At 37.0% G+C, this 13,506-nt stretch overlaps 1 protein-coding gene across 2 annotated transcripts in view; it reads right to left on the reverse strand.

Annotated features, from left to right (window-relative positions):
• The window catches only part of PRUNE2 (prune homolog 2 with BCH domain), a gene marked incomplete at both ends in the record, with an annotated part of 141,551 nt that overhangs the window by 23,333 nt on the left and 104,712 nt on the right, over positions 1 to 13,506 (reverse strand). For both annotated transcript variants that reach the window (XM_082337584.1, XM_082337583.1), the window contains 2 exons: positions 1,717 to 1,917; positions 2,822 to 2,901. In XM_082337584.1, coding sequence (XP_082193710.1) covers positions 1,717 to 1,917; positions 2,822 to 2,901 — 281 coding nt within the window. The remainder of the gene's footprint in view (positions 1 to 1,716; positions 1,918 to 2,821; positions 2,902 to 13,506) is intronic.

Below are 13,506 nucleotides of genomic sequence, written 5' to 3' on the forward strand. Positions count from 1 at the left end.
TCTTATGACTATACTCTTAGCTATCAGATTCCCATAATATACAGCCTATTTATTTTATTGCTGGCTTATTTTGATAAAATGTGATTTTTTTTTTTCCTTTTCTACTCTCTCTTTCTGGCTCATCTAAGTGGAGGACATTTTGCTGATTAAGTATGTCTAAAATCAAACAACACAACTGTAAAAGTGTCACCAAGAACACAGGCACATGGAGTTCTTTTTCACTTAAGAGTTCAGGGAAACGAGTCCAACTTTAGCAATTGAACAAATGACCACATTTAGAAAGCAGCAGAAAAAGCCACCAAAATCATTGGAGTTGAATTTATTTACTTGAGGTCTTAAAGGCAAAATCTGTTCCACTCCAGACAGAGATTTTTGCTCTCACACAGTGGTCCCAACAGTCTAAAACTGCAAGCACACACTGCTCTAGTGTAAAGCACGTGTGTGTGTGTGCACGCGCGCGTGTGTCTTAGTTTTAACCTTTCTTATAAAATATTCTAACCGTCAAGCAACTCATCACTATGCTCTGCATCTACCCATAAGGAAATGGGCATTCTAATGAGAAGTGACATTAGAGATACTCATGCATGAGTGAGTACACAGTAATGCCTCTTTGGCAATATCACTTAAACTGATGCAACTGTTCTTCTATGCTCAAAAGACCATACAATTTTTAAATTACAGTGACCTCACTAGCAATAGAGGATTTAAATGCAAGGGAAAGTTCAGTTTAAATTGATCTGTTTTTAAAGTTTCTTTGTGTTGTAGATTGTAAAGTGGTCACACTCATTTTCTCCTCAAATAGCTTATGACGTTTATTTATTTACATTAGTGAATACAGCTTTTATATGGTTCTTAATGTACTAGCAAGAAATTAGTTTTAACACCCTATTTCATATATCATGGGGGTAAGCAAATTGAGTTAGACAGTGTAAAACGCTTACACCACATGAGGGAAAATCATTAATATGTGAAGGAAGAGTGAAGTATCCATTGTACACTTCAGGGTGTATCTATACTGTACAACTAGCCCTGCTGAGGAAGCATATTTAAATTGATGGAACGAGGAATTCTGTTGTTCCATCACCTGAGCTAGCTTTATCATGCCATGCACACACCTTCCATGTCTCAGCTTTCTAACCATACATGGGAATAAAAAAAGACCTTTCTCACTAACAAAAGACCTCTCTCACCATGCTGTGTCTACTTCATTTATACACTGCAGGCTCTTTGGTGCAGCTTATGCCAGTCAACACATTTTGCACAAGGTTATATCCCTAAGTACTGCTGATGTAACGGTAATCTAGAGCTCACCAGAGCTGCACGAAGGTGCAGTTAGCTATAGTGTTCTCTACAACAGAGAGCAACTGCTTTCTCCTTCTTGAACAACTCTTTTCAGACAAGTCCTATGGTACTGGACAAAGACAGGACTTTGAATTTGATTCTCTCTAGGTGGCTCTTCTTATTTTATCTGATCAGCTGTACTATGTCTTTCTGCACTCTGCATAAGTAGAAATGTATTACTTTACGCAGGGGAAGAAAGGTTAAAAAATAGCAGACAGTAAAAATATCTGGACACCTAGCATTAACTCTCAAGTGCTTTAACCATATTCATAGACTGACAGACATGAGACTGATAAAGTAAAGAAAGTAAAGAAAGTAAAGAGCAGTAAAGAAAGAAACAGAGATGAACTCTACATTTACAATCTAGAAAATTACCTTGTCCAGTGTATTCAAAAGAGTCTGCTTCATCAGGAGTGTCAAGGTCATCTACATTGATGTCAATTTCATCCGGCGTATCCAAATTATCATCGGAAAGTACAGACCCTTCACTCTGGTCCAAAGAGAGATTGATATTTGGAGCAGTGAGCTTTATCCTTCTGGGATGGGAACCATTAAGGTCAAGAGAATTGGGAGGTTCTGAAAAAAGAGGAAGAAAAAAAGAACTTTATCTCCTCCACATAAAATTTATCTCCCATATACTTAAGAATCACCTTCAAACACACTGGGACAGAACAATTTTAGTAACATCAAGCCATTTAAGACCACCTAACATAAAACACAAATATCAACATTAATGTTTAAAGAAATAAAACAAGCATCTACAGGAATGGCAGATGTAGCTGGGAGCTCTTAATTTATGCAAAATCCGGATTCAATTTTCTGCAATCATCAGATGAAAATCAAGCCTTGGACATGCTCTGACTCATAATGTTTAAGAATTTAAAGAGCAATGTACAAATTATTTGAGTTATGAACCAAGACATTGCTGAATCCTGGAAAAATTCATATGAGTGAAAATCCCCTGTAAATATTTGTTTTCTTATGCACTTCATGCTATTCGAATGGTGCTGATTTGCAAGTAGCTATTCCTTTAGTTTTAACTATACAACATCTTATTCAATACAGTAACAGAAATAAAAATACCTCTGAGTCTCTTAGTCAGTCTTAAATAAAAGTAGTCTTCAACAAGACAAAAACTATGTATGGGTTTGCCCCTTGCCACAGCATTGTGTGGCATATTTCAAGCTGTTCTGTCTGAAGTATTCCAATGCTAACTTAGTTCACTTAGACAGTAGTCAAATAGAAGATAAATAATAGACAATACTTAAACTTCACAAGGACTAAACAATGACAACAATGCACACAAGAAAATGACACACTACAATTATTCTGAAGTGAAGAAGAAAATTGACTAAAGTGAACTTCACACTTTTTAACACTGAACTGATTCTTTACCAGCACAGAAACACCCTTCTCACTGCATAATTAAATGCCAAGGAAATAAGATACAATTAAGAAAATGAGTAAGAGCTTCTCTCACCCGGTCTCATGTCTGTAGAACTGGGGCTTAGTACACCCTCAGCAAAGGAGATGTCCATTCCCACATCCTCTTGTACCAACCTGAGAAGTAAAATACAAAGCAAAATCTTAAAGAGATGCACAGGTTGACCTTGCTATCAACACATCTCATGTGATCTCGTACAGAACTGAGATTTTCTTCAACATAGCCAGTTCAGGAGCCTGATCACAAATTGATGTAACCAAGAAACAAACACAGCTGTTGCAATTCTACTGTGCTGTTCTTACCCCTTATTTATGTGCACGCCTGTAGAGCCTTTGGAGACTATAGGTCACACACACATAGCCACTTTTACTGCAATCAAGACACAGCACTGAATAATAACAGGCTGGCAAACAGCAATGTTTCTCATTTTATACAAATGCAGTTGGTCTTTTGTCATCTGGCAAACCAGACACATCATTGCAGGGAGCTTCAGCTACTCTTTGCGAACTGCGTGCCACACTTAAGAGTTCCATAACAGTGTTTTCATTGCTGTATATAGAGTTACTGTATAGCAAAAATGGTACAATGAGTAGGTTTTTTCATTCTTTTGATATCATTTGTACTTTAGAGCAATTCTGACCCAAATCAGTCACTCTGTAACACTGAAGCAGTTGATGTCCTGCACTGAAGGAGTACAGAAAGCACAAAAGTGAGAACCAAAACTACATCACAGATGTTCAAAGACTAAAATGTTGCAAAATATCCTACCTAGACTCCATTCTTAGGAAGATACTAAGAAATTACATTTAACATACTTACACAAGACAAGTAAAAGGCATTAAGTGGTGAAATTAATAACAAAGGTGTTTGAATGTTTAAAGCAAATGCAATTGAACTATTTTCATGTCTATTTTCTATTCAAGCATTTTACAAAATGGGAGGATGGTTCGACTGCAAACAAGAAACAACATTTATGTTTTCAGGACACTCTTGGCAGCTTCCAAACTAATTGCACTAAAAATGTATGACTCCAAAAAAGCTTGATTTATTTTATCAAATAATTATAGCATTTTTTCTATATTCCCATTCCAAACTTTATTTCTAAAAAATTTTTTTTTTTTTTCACAAAAGCTGAAAAACAGACAATTTTTACATTTTGATTAACAGAGCTGTGATGAGATCAAAGAAGGTACTTTTCCCTGCCACAGCATCAGCTAGCTTTGTTCTGAATGATTCAGCTGAATGGGTCTGAATAGACTTGGCTAGTCACTCCCACAGTTTCTTCCTACCCTCGCTTTCCCCAGGAGGACTGCCATCATCATTTTACTGTGTGTAGACAAGACTCTTCTGGCCAATCATTGCATCAGAGTATGAGTATAGGTTCTATGATTTCTTGTTAATTTCATATAGATTATATGTAAATGTGTACATGTAGGCCTGCATATAAGTGAGCCAAAGGCTTCACTGTGCTTAAAGTTGCAAAAGATCTTTACCTCAAGCCCCATACTATCAAATTCCCAATACAGACAGGCAAACTAGTAAACTCCCAGTTATCCCATGAGGCCATAGAGAATACAGGGAATATAAAGCTAGGGCCAAACATGTTTGTGCTGCTCAACTCACGAGCAGGCCTTGTCTCTCAATAAAAGCAGACACATAGTAACCTTGCTAATTTTACTAGATTTATCCCTACATATCGTAGAGTACATCTTTCATAAATACAGAGATTAACTGCTTAATGATTTCTACAAAACACAGCAATTCTGCAATATGTTTAATTACTCTCAAATAAGGCTTGAAATATTATTTCTCTTTGGATACACAATAGAACAGTAAAGAAATTTGATCAAAGTATCCTGCTCATTAATAAAATGAAAGACACAAATTGTCTGTAATGTACCATTTCCTCTTTTTCTGCTCTGTAGCATCATCTGTGTTCAGAAGCTGTACAGAAAACTGATACACAGAATACCATCACAATGTACTTAGAAAATGTAAATAAGTCATTACAGTCTGTGACTTTTTTTTTTGTGTCTGTTCAATTCACAGTAAAATATGTGTAATGAAGTCTAATTTATTCATCTGAACCTAGCAGAGACAAATCTGAATTCTAATGAAGTGCTGTAAGTAACAGCCAGATAAGGTAAGAAACCATAGTGGTGGAAACAGTGTGGAGAGAGGATGAATACTTCTAATCCATTTTAAATTCAGATTAAGATTTTATTTGGGGTTTTATTAACCTTTCCAAATACAAAGGTATGAAAGGTTCTCAGACTAAAGCAGCTCCAGACTATTCAGATAATGACTTATGGGTACTCAAGGCTGGACAGAACAGGGTTTTGATACCAACATATAAACCATTCATTTATAAAATCTCTTATAGCCTTGTCACACCAAATAACAATTCATTACTGAACAAGCTTCAGAATTCACTGCAGGAAATTATTTGAAGGAAATGCTCTTCTTTCAAGTTGTGTGAAGAGTAAGCTACAGGAGGACAGTGAATTTTCAGGCTTTCTGTATTAAAAAGAGACAGTATTCTCTGCAGTAAGCCTGTAAAAAATGTTTGAGTAGAATGAAGATCATCTTCTCTGTATGATAAAAGCATGACTGAGTTTTATACACTCTATCTCTACAGAAACAGACAATTATAATCTGAAAAAAAAAAAGCAATTTCCCACAAGTACTTAATTCAGAATTTTGAGAGTTGCCTAAAATTTTTGCAATGCCTAGGACAGAATTATCCTAAGTCATGATATTTCTAGGATTGCCTCAAGACTGCTTTTCTCCCTGTGGAGTCTTTATCTTTTTTTAAAAAATGTGTATGTACTTGGAGCTGGCATTACTGCTTTCTCTGGAATCTCTTACACTTTCATGACATAAATTTCAAATGTTTTTCTGCTTTCAGTGGGACCACTACAGCTGAGTTATTGTTAAACCAGAATTTTATACTACAGTTGTGTTTACAAGAATGGTACATTTCTAGGGGATTGAAAGATAAATGTGTTTCATATCCTTTTGTTTGAATTTGTACTGAAATACAGCTACTGCTACAGGCAATATACTCAAAAAATGCCCCTCGCTTAGGGATTGCAAGTAAACAGCATCAGCATTTGTCTGAGAATCTCTAACTTTATTTTGATGGCACAGTGTTTTTAATGTGAATAATCCATATCGTTCATATTGGGATATTTGATTTGGGAAGCAAGAGCCTGCAGTCCTGAAAGATCTGGGACAAGACAGGCAGTTAAAAATCAGTTCAAGCCCAGTTATCAAAAGCATTGCTGACATAAAGTTATCTATTGTATTTTCAATCACATAAAAGATGGTATTTTTTAGCTGAGATTAGATTTCCTTTTTTTTTTTATTTTTTTTAATTTTTTGTTTAAATTGTGTCAGGTTCTCATTTACTGTCAAATAAACAGTCAACACGCTTTTCAGAGAAGAGAGAGTCTGACGCTGGAGTTAGTCATATTCTTCCAGATCCCTTGTGCTTTACCCAAGCAGATTAAAGATTCCTTGGCAGACATACATACTCTATGTTCAGTGACAGTTCATATTTTTAAAATAACATAGTTAATATTTGTTCAGTCATAATTAATAGGCAATACAGGTATCTTTCAAATCTGGTGTGTTTAGAAAGCCGGTCACAGAGCATGGCTTCTGTGACATTGTACCTCAACATATGGCTCCAGACTCCCCATCAGTGTGAGAATGAGCAAGACATGGACAAAGTGTTTTCTACTGACATTACTCCCCATTTTCTGATGGATTTTGAGAGCATGCTATGCTAGGCAGCTCAACGCCTTGCAGAGTAATTTCTGGCTGTGCACAAGCACTCAACAGATCTCAGCAGGAACCCTAATAATGGAAGATGGACTCCAGAAACTTAAATTAAGCAACTACCTCCTCTTCCCTTCACAGAGACTACTTCACATACTTCCAGAATTCTAGCTTACAAAATCCTTGCCTTCCATACAGGTGCAACTGTTGCCATGGATGATGTGGCCAAAAGTATTAGCAAAAGAAAACATTTTTTTTTCCTTTTAATGAATGCTCCTTATTAAAGAAGTAAATTAAGTTACTTTAGAAAGCTCCATTCTAATCAGGTATGATTTACTGGGTTCATAAAAAAAAAAAGGATCTTTCACTCAGAACAGAGGTCAAAGTCAAATAAGCTTTTTGTGTCATAAATGACTTCTTTTATGTGGTACACAGACCAGTCATTTAAGGATCAGCTGCACTGGGAATCAAGTTACTGCATATTTGCTTTGATAATTCAGGTCTACATACTTGTTCAGAAGTAGCTAAAAACCTCCTCTTTCTCAAAGGTGTATCAGAGACAGATACCAAATTCTTATGAAAGATGGAGAGAGAGAGGCTGGAGGCTGCAATCCTTTCCTTGCTCTTTCTTGGTTCAGACATACTTACAGCACAATAAATTAATAATCCTTAAATATTTCTTAGTGCCCTCTCAAATCAGTATTTCTCAAACTAAAAGTTATCCTTCCTGACTTTTCTAGGTACAGCAGCATTCTGCTATTTTGGAAAGAGCAGCTCTGAATATTCACAACAATGTGTCATAATCCCTATGGGCTGTGCTGCCTCACCCTTGTGTCATATGTGATACATCACCAGTTTCCCAAGCTGCTCTGCAGCTATTACATATCAAGAAGTTAATTTCTTTAGTCTAAACCAAATAATTTCTCCAATGGGTTGCTCTGAATGAACACCTACAACCTGCAAAAAAGAGAAACATTAATCCAATGGTGATCATCACCTTTCTAAAGTGAATCCCTCCACTCCAACCCACCAGTCAGATGTTAAATGGTATACATTTTCCAAGCTTCTGTACTCACCAATGCAAAAGTTTAATCTGAAGTGGAGCCCATAACTGCCAAACAGTTTTCCTAGATAAGTAAATCATGTTTCTTCCATGCTGTTCCCTCTATACACAGAAATACTTTCACACTTAAATTTTCACAAGATGTTGAAGGTTTTTACAAAGTTTCAAAGTATGATTAGTAAAGGGAATGACATGGATGAAATCACCTCAGCTCATATTAATACATGCTTGTTTTGTAAACTAAATGGGAGGAAGGGAGATGAAGTACAATGAAAAGGTTATTCAGAGACTAGACATTTGGCTTTTTTCATATTCTCAAATTCCACGCATTATGCACGTACACCCTAGGCTTGGATGAAATAAAAGTCCTGCTTATAGCCCACTGTCTCACCAGTTTGCAGTGAAAAATTGAGCTGTTTTGTGGAAGAATGCATGAACTGTGAAATTTTAGGTACAAAAACAAGGTAAGGGAACTTAAGTTCCTCGAGTCACTTTTGCAGAACATGGGCAGCACAAAGCACTTTTCCTTTGAACTCCTCCCGTTCCCACCCTGTAACACTGCCCTTATGCAAGCACAGAGACCAGGAAAGGAGAAACGAGAACTTGAGGGATTGGACATGACAGTACAGTATTTTCCTTGGAAGGTATGAAAAAGCCCTTGGTATTTACCCAGTAATGCCTGTCCACTGACTCTCAGCACGGCTCCATCTGAAAGTGCCTTTATGATTAAGCAGGGTTAAGTGTTTTGCCAGGCCAAGGCCAGAGTACGCAGTACCTTGTGTAAGCCCATCTCTGGCCTTTCCACTGCCAGAGGCAACCTACTGATGGGTCTCACAGCATTTTGATTGCTCCACCTGAAGGATGTCTAACCTCTTCCGGACAAAATGAGAATGCTGTTTTTCCATACTCAGAAGCAACAAAAAGCCTCAGAAGTGGAGCCTAAAGCAAATCTTTAAGCACTCCACAAATCGGACTTTACATCAGGGAAGAGTTGACACAAAGTGTTTTCTTAATTGCTATATTCCTCTTCAGTTTACAATTCTGTGCTATAGAAATTTATATAAATTTAGAGCCAAAATATCTCACCAGATAGCAGAATTACAAGGGTGTTTTGCTATCATCCGTCTTTGCAGCTACTCCAACATTCACCTCACCTCATATAAAAGAATAACAAAACCCGTTCTGTTATCACTATTAAACACTTGACACATTATTCCATTTTTAGAACAGAACTGTTTTGCTGTTTTGCATTTATATCCAAATAAAACATCTTTCCCTTTCTTTCATATGTTATACATGTGTGCTCCAAGCTTGTGGCTTGTAATTACTGTCCCATTTTTGTTCAGAAAAAGCTAGAGATTAGACGTTCACAGACTCTTGCTACAATAGTATGTTTTAAAATAACAGCAAGTATCTACTTTATGAAGTCATTATTCTTTCTTGGAATGCTCAGAAAAGACAAAATCGTTATTCTGTCCTTTGTTTTAAATAGTTATTCTGTCCTTTGATGGTTCTTCTGGTTATAGACACAACTCCATGAACTATGTTATAACTCAGATGTGTTATTTCAGAGACCTTTAATGCTAATGAACCAATAACAAATCCTAATTTAATGTTTGCATTTTGATGCTTATCATCCATGTAAGATGGGTAGAAATGTTCTATAAGCAAAGTCAGAGAACTGCTGGACATACTTCAATATCAACTGTGTCTATAGCCAAAAGGAGATGCTATAGGAAATAAAGCGCTAGTATATAAAGTTGGAAGATAAAACCTGACAAAATATGGGCTTTAGTCTGAAGAAAGTTCAATGAAAATACACAGGAAGAAACAGAGAAAGAAGCCAGGAACATTAGTCCCCCCAAAAATCCCAACTGGATTGTGCACTAAGAGAAGAAGAAACCCATTAGCAAATGCACCCACTAAAAACAACCCCCAAAATTACTTCCTAAAACTAGTCTTTTGCTACAAAACTTCCCGACAATAAACAAAAATTTCTACAGTTGCCTATTCGGAGATAAAGGAGACTGCAGTGTGACTTTTTTGCGTTCAGCAGAATTAATGATCCCTAAACTGTAGTGGAGTATGCAACAAATCAAAGTGACATACACTGTGCAGGATTCAGTCAATATCAGTCATACACTATGCTTTGACTATATACACATACCAAGAAAATGAGCATATTGGAAGGAATCCACTCCAGGATATCCGAGACTAGAAAAAAGTCATTACTTTTACTCACAGCTGTGTAAAATAATCATACTGTATACAGGTGACTTGTAAAAATAGATTAATTTTATAACCTCCTGAGAGCTGCATTTAGCAACCATATGTTAGTACGCTAAATTAACTGTATTTCTACTGCTATTTATTTGGTAGCTCTTAATCACAAATTAGTTCAGGAAAAATCTATAGACTGAGCACTGGAATTTATGCATAGCATGAGACTTTTATTCCCATCTCTGGATGCAAACCAAAAACCAAAAAAATCATCTGTGGTGCTTTGTTTAAGCCAAAAGCTTTATTAACCAAACATCTGTGCAAATGTTAACTAATCATTGTCATACTGCTGCACAGTAGATAAACACATGCTGATATTCCCATTTTACAGAAAAACATGTCACTTACGTTCTTGACAGCCACAGAATAAACCATTGCTAAAAAGTAGTAAAAGTCATAACTTCCTAGTTTTCCACACTTCACTCTTCAGATTTAAAGCTTCTTTTACTGATTATACTGTTACTCGATGTTTTTCATGTGCTGATTTTTTACTCCATTTTCAGCATCAAAGTTGGGTGAAAAAGCTAGGCATGTATGTAAGAGGTAATATACTTTTTGTAGGAAAATCCTGTATTCTAGCTGGAAAATTTGAATTGTTTGCATTTCAGTGTGTTAACTGAAAACATGTTAAAATTCTTGCTTTGGGCCACTGAATAAATTTTTTAACCATTCTTTATGAAAATGTTTCTTAGTTTGCAATCAACTTTAGTGTTTAGTATCTGTTTATCTAGCCACCTTTTTCCTTGTTCTGTTTCTTAAATCTATACTGTAAGCCTCAACTTCTTCCAGGTAGCCACTGATAGTAGTAGGCTCTCCTGTCTGCTCTTATCAGTTTAAGACTGTTAAAGAATAAAAGCTGCTATTCTTAAGCACACACCACTGCTTTCACTGCTGCTAGGCAGCCACAGGCTGTCTGTCCTGACTCCTTGCCAGCTCCCTCCCTGTGTCACAGTGCAAGAGAAGCAGGAAAAGCCAGAGAGGGACGCAGGGAACCATGGAGGGACAAATCTAAGTAAATATATGAATAATAATGGAATTCACTAGGCTATTTCAGCAACCTTATGCATATGCCCATGGATGAGGAAGGCTTGTGGAAGGAATCCAGGGCTCCAGGCTTCTTCAATTATCTCTGACTTCCAGCCGCATGAAATAAAAAGGCATCTCAATATAGAACGAGGGAAATTGGATATAAGTCCCAAACCTAAATGTCTTGTTGAAATGGGGTCTTAGGAATGCAAGCCAGGCTGATGCTCCCTGCAGCAGATCCAAAAGTCCCCAAAAGTCTCTTCCTAGAGGTTTGTCACCAGGAGGTCATAAGATGCTACAGGGAAAACAGTGCAGCCCAATGAACAACTATTTAATACCTTATCTTGTCCTTTGCATCCCCAAGCATTATTAACCATGCACCATTCAAACACTGCTCTAGAGACAGAACAATCAGTCCTTTCTGGGGTTTTTCAGAGCTGCTAATCACCTGACTACTGGGCATTTCCAAACATTATTTAATATACCTTGGACAACAGCTTTATGAGTTAAAGATAAGAAATTATTCACTGTTACAGAAGAGAAACACAGAAATTAACTTTGAGAGTGTCCATTAATTGTGAATTCCTGATACGTGATGTCTAATAACCTTTGGTTTTTTTTCTGAATATATAGCATTTTGTAACATCTTCTATATGACACTACTGATCCTCATGACTGGCTGCCACTGAAAAAGACTGGTATAGTCAGACTCCAGTGGCTTCACTTTGGCATCCAGAAAAAGAACAAACCAGACAGGGGTCAGAGGAGAAGGATATGCGCGATTCAAGCAGCTGCTGACTCCTAGTTACCTGCCCCACGCCACATAACAACTTCATGGCATGGACACGGACAGGAGACAATTCTTTAGGGCAGTGTTGTCTGACTGTACCCATGAAATAGTGCTGTCTCCAACTATGCCTCTTACAGTGGAGTGTAGAACCCGCTAGGCATTTCCTAATATTACCATTTTAATAATTCTCTTAACTCAATATTTTGTGTGTAAAAGCAAGTAGAGAGTAAAAAATTCTAAGGTAAAGATAACATGCCACTTGACATTTATTGCTCTGCTTTGACGTTGCATTCACATACTACCACATGGTCTTGCCCTCAGAGCAGGGACTCTCCTGTTTTGTGCCTAGCTCAACACTGCTTAATCTTTACTGAGCCAGTGGAAAATTACCAGAATTAACAACACAAAGTTGGGGAGCCTGTGTGGTGGGTGCTCCTCCATCAATGTTGGAAGATCACAAGGTCTGGCAACAAGCTATGTAGGTTTAGAGCACTATTAGCATTCAGAAGGCTTGTTTAAAGTTATCTGATCTCTCTGCTCTTAATAGATGTTGTTAATATTCTACAAATAACATTTAGATGATCTGTTAATCAACAACCACTGTCAAAAAAACACTACAAATGCACTGTAACAAGGTAGTGCCAGCAGAGAAAGTAGGAGTTAAATCAATCCGATGTAAAAGATCCTGAAGTGTAACCTGAAAATGCATTTTGTTTGAAAATTGTATTTCCAGAAATTTCTTAAAATGGCAGGCCTAATCACAGATCTGGGGCCTGATTCCCACCTTCCACTTTCATTGAGCAATTAGTTATTCCTTGAGAAAACTCAGTTTTAGTTTTCCTCACTTTAAAACTAATTTTCTTTCCAGCACGTGTGGTTCACAGTGACCATTTTCTTGCCATACTGTGCTGTCAAGACCAATCATCAGAATACCTGCGGGTCCAAATGATGCAATTGGCACAGGAACAGCACTTGAAAAAGCAGCATGCACCTTATACACAGTGCAGCCATCTGCACTTTCAGGAAGTATGCTAATGCTTTGACAGTAATTAGCAAGGTAGAGGTTGCAGTATCAGAAGCAGGAAATCTTTAGGAAGTTTTACATTTTACGCCCTACCGAGATTCTTCAGTGGAGTTGTGAGAACTCCCCTCCAACTATTATTACAGTCTATACCTTATCAAGCACATTTTTTTCCAAATGAAGACATGCTAAAATGCCTTGGACTGCTCTTAACCATTGGTAATAACCACTCGTGCTGCAACTGAGCCAACTTCTGAACTTCATTGGCTATTTCCTGTTTTCTCCTTGGCTTTTCTGTAATACTGTCAAGTTTTTGCGTTGCTTAACTGATTTGTTTCTCTGCATGTATGAATGCTGACATGTACAATGATGATGATACTTATTACCATACTACACTAGCTGGACTCAAATGTTGTAACAAAGCATCTTACAACAGGTGAATTCTGTCCTGCTTGCGTGATAAAATGTTTAGGAATCATTTTCAGAGCTGCTAATCATAACAACTCACTTAACATCAAGATGTAAAGATTCGTAGCACTTTTAGTGATCTGTTCATTAAACCATTAGGATTTTTCTGGCACTCCTTTCATTTAAAGTTCAGCCTTTGCACAATTTATAATAGCTGATAGACAGGAAAGGATACATGGCAACATTTTTTTTATACTGTGTGACTTCTATCTTTTTGTCCCCTCATAATGCTTTTTCTCTGGTCCTATTTATGACGTCATTCCTTATCCTTCTCAAACAACTTCTATTCC

This window comes from Platalea leucorodia, assembly GCF_965183815.1.
Source record: "Platalea leucorodia genome assembly, chromosome: Z".
NCBI lineage: Eukaryota > Metazoa > Chordata > Aves > Pelecaniformes > Threskiornithidae > Platalea > Platalea leucorodia.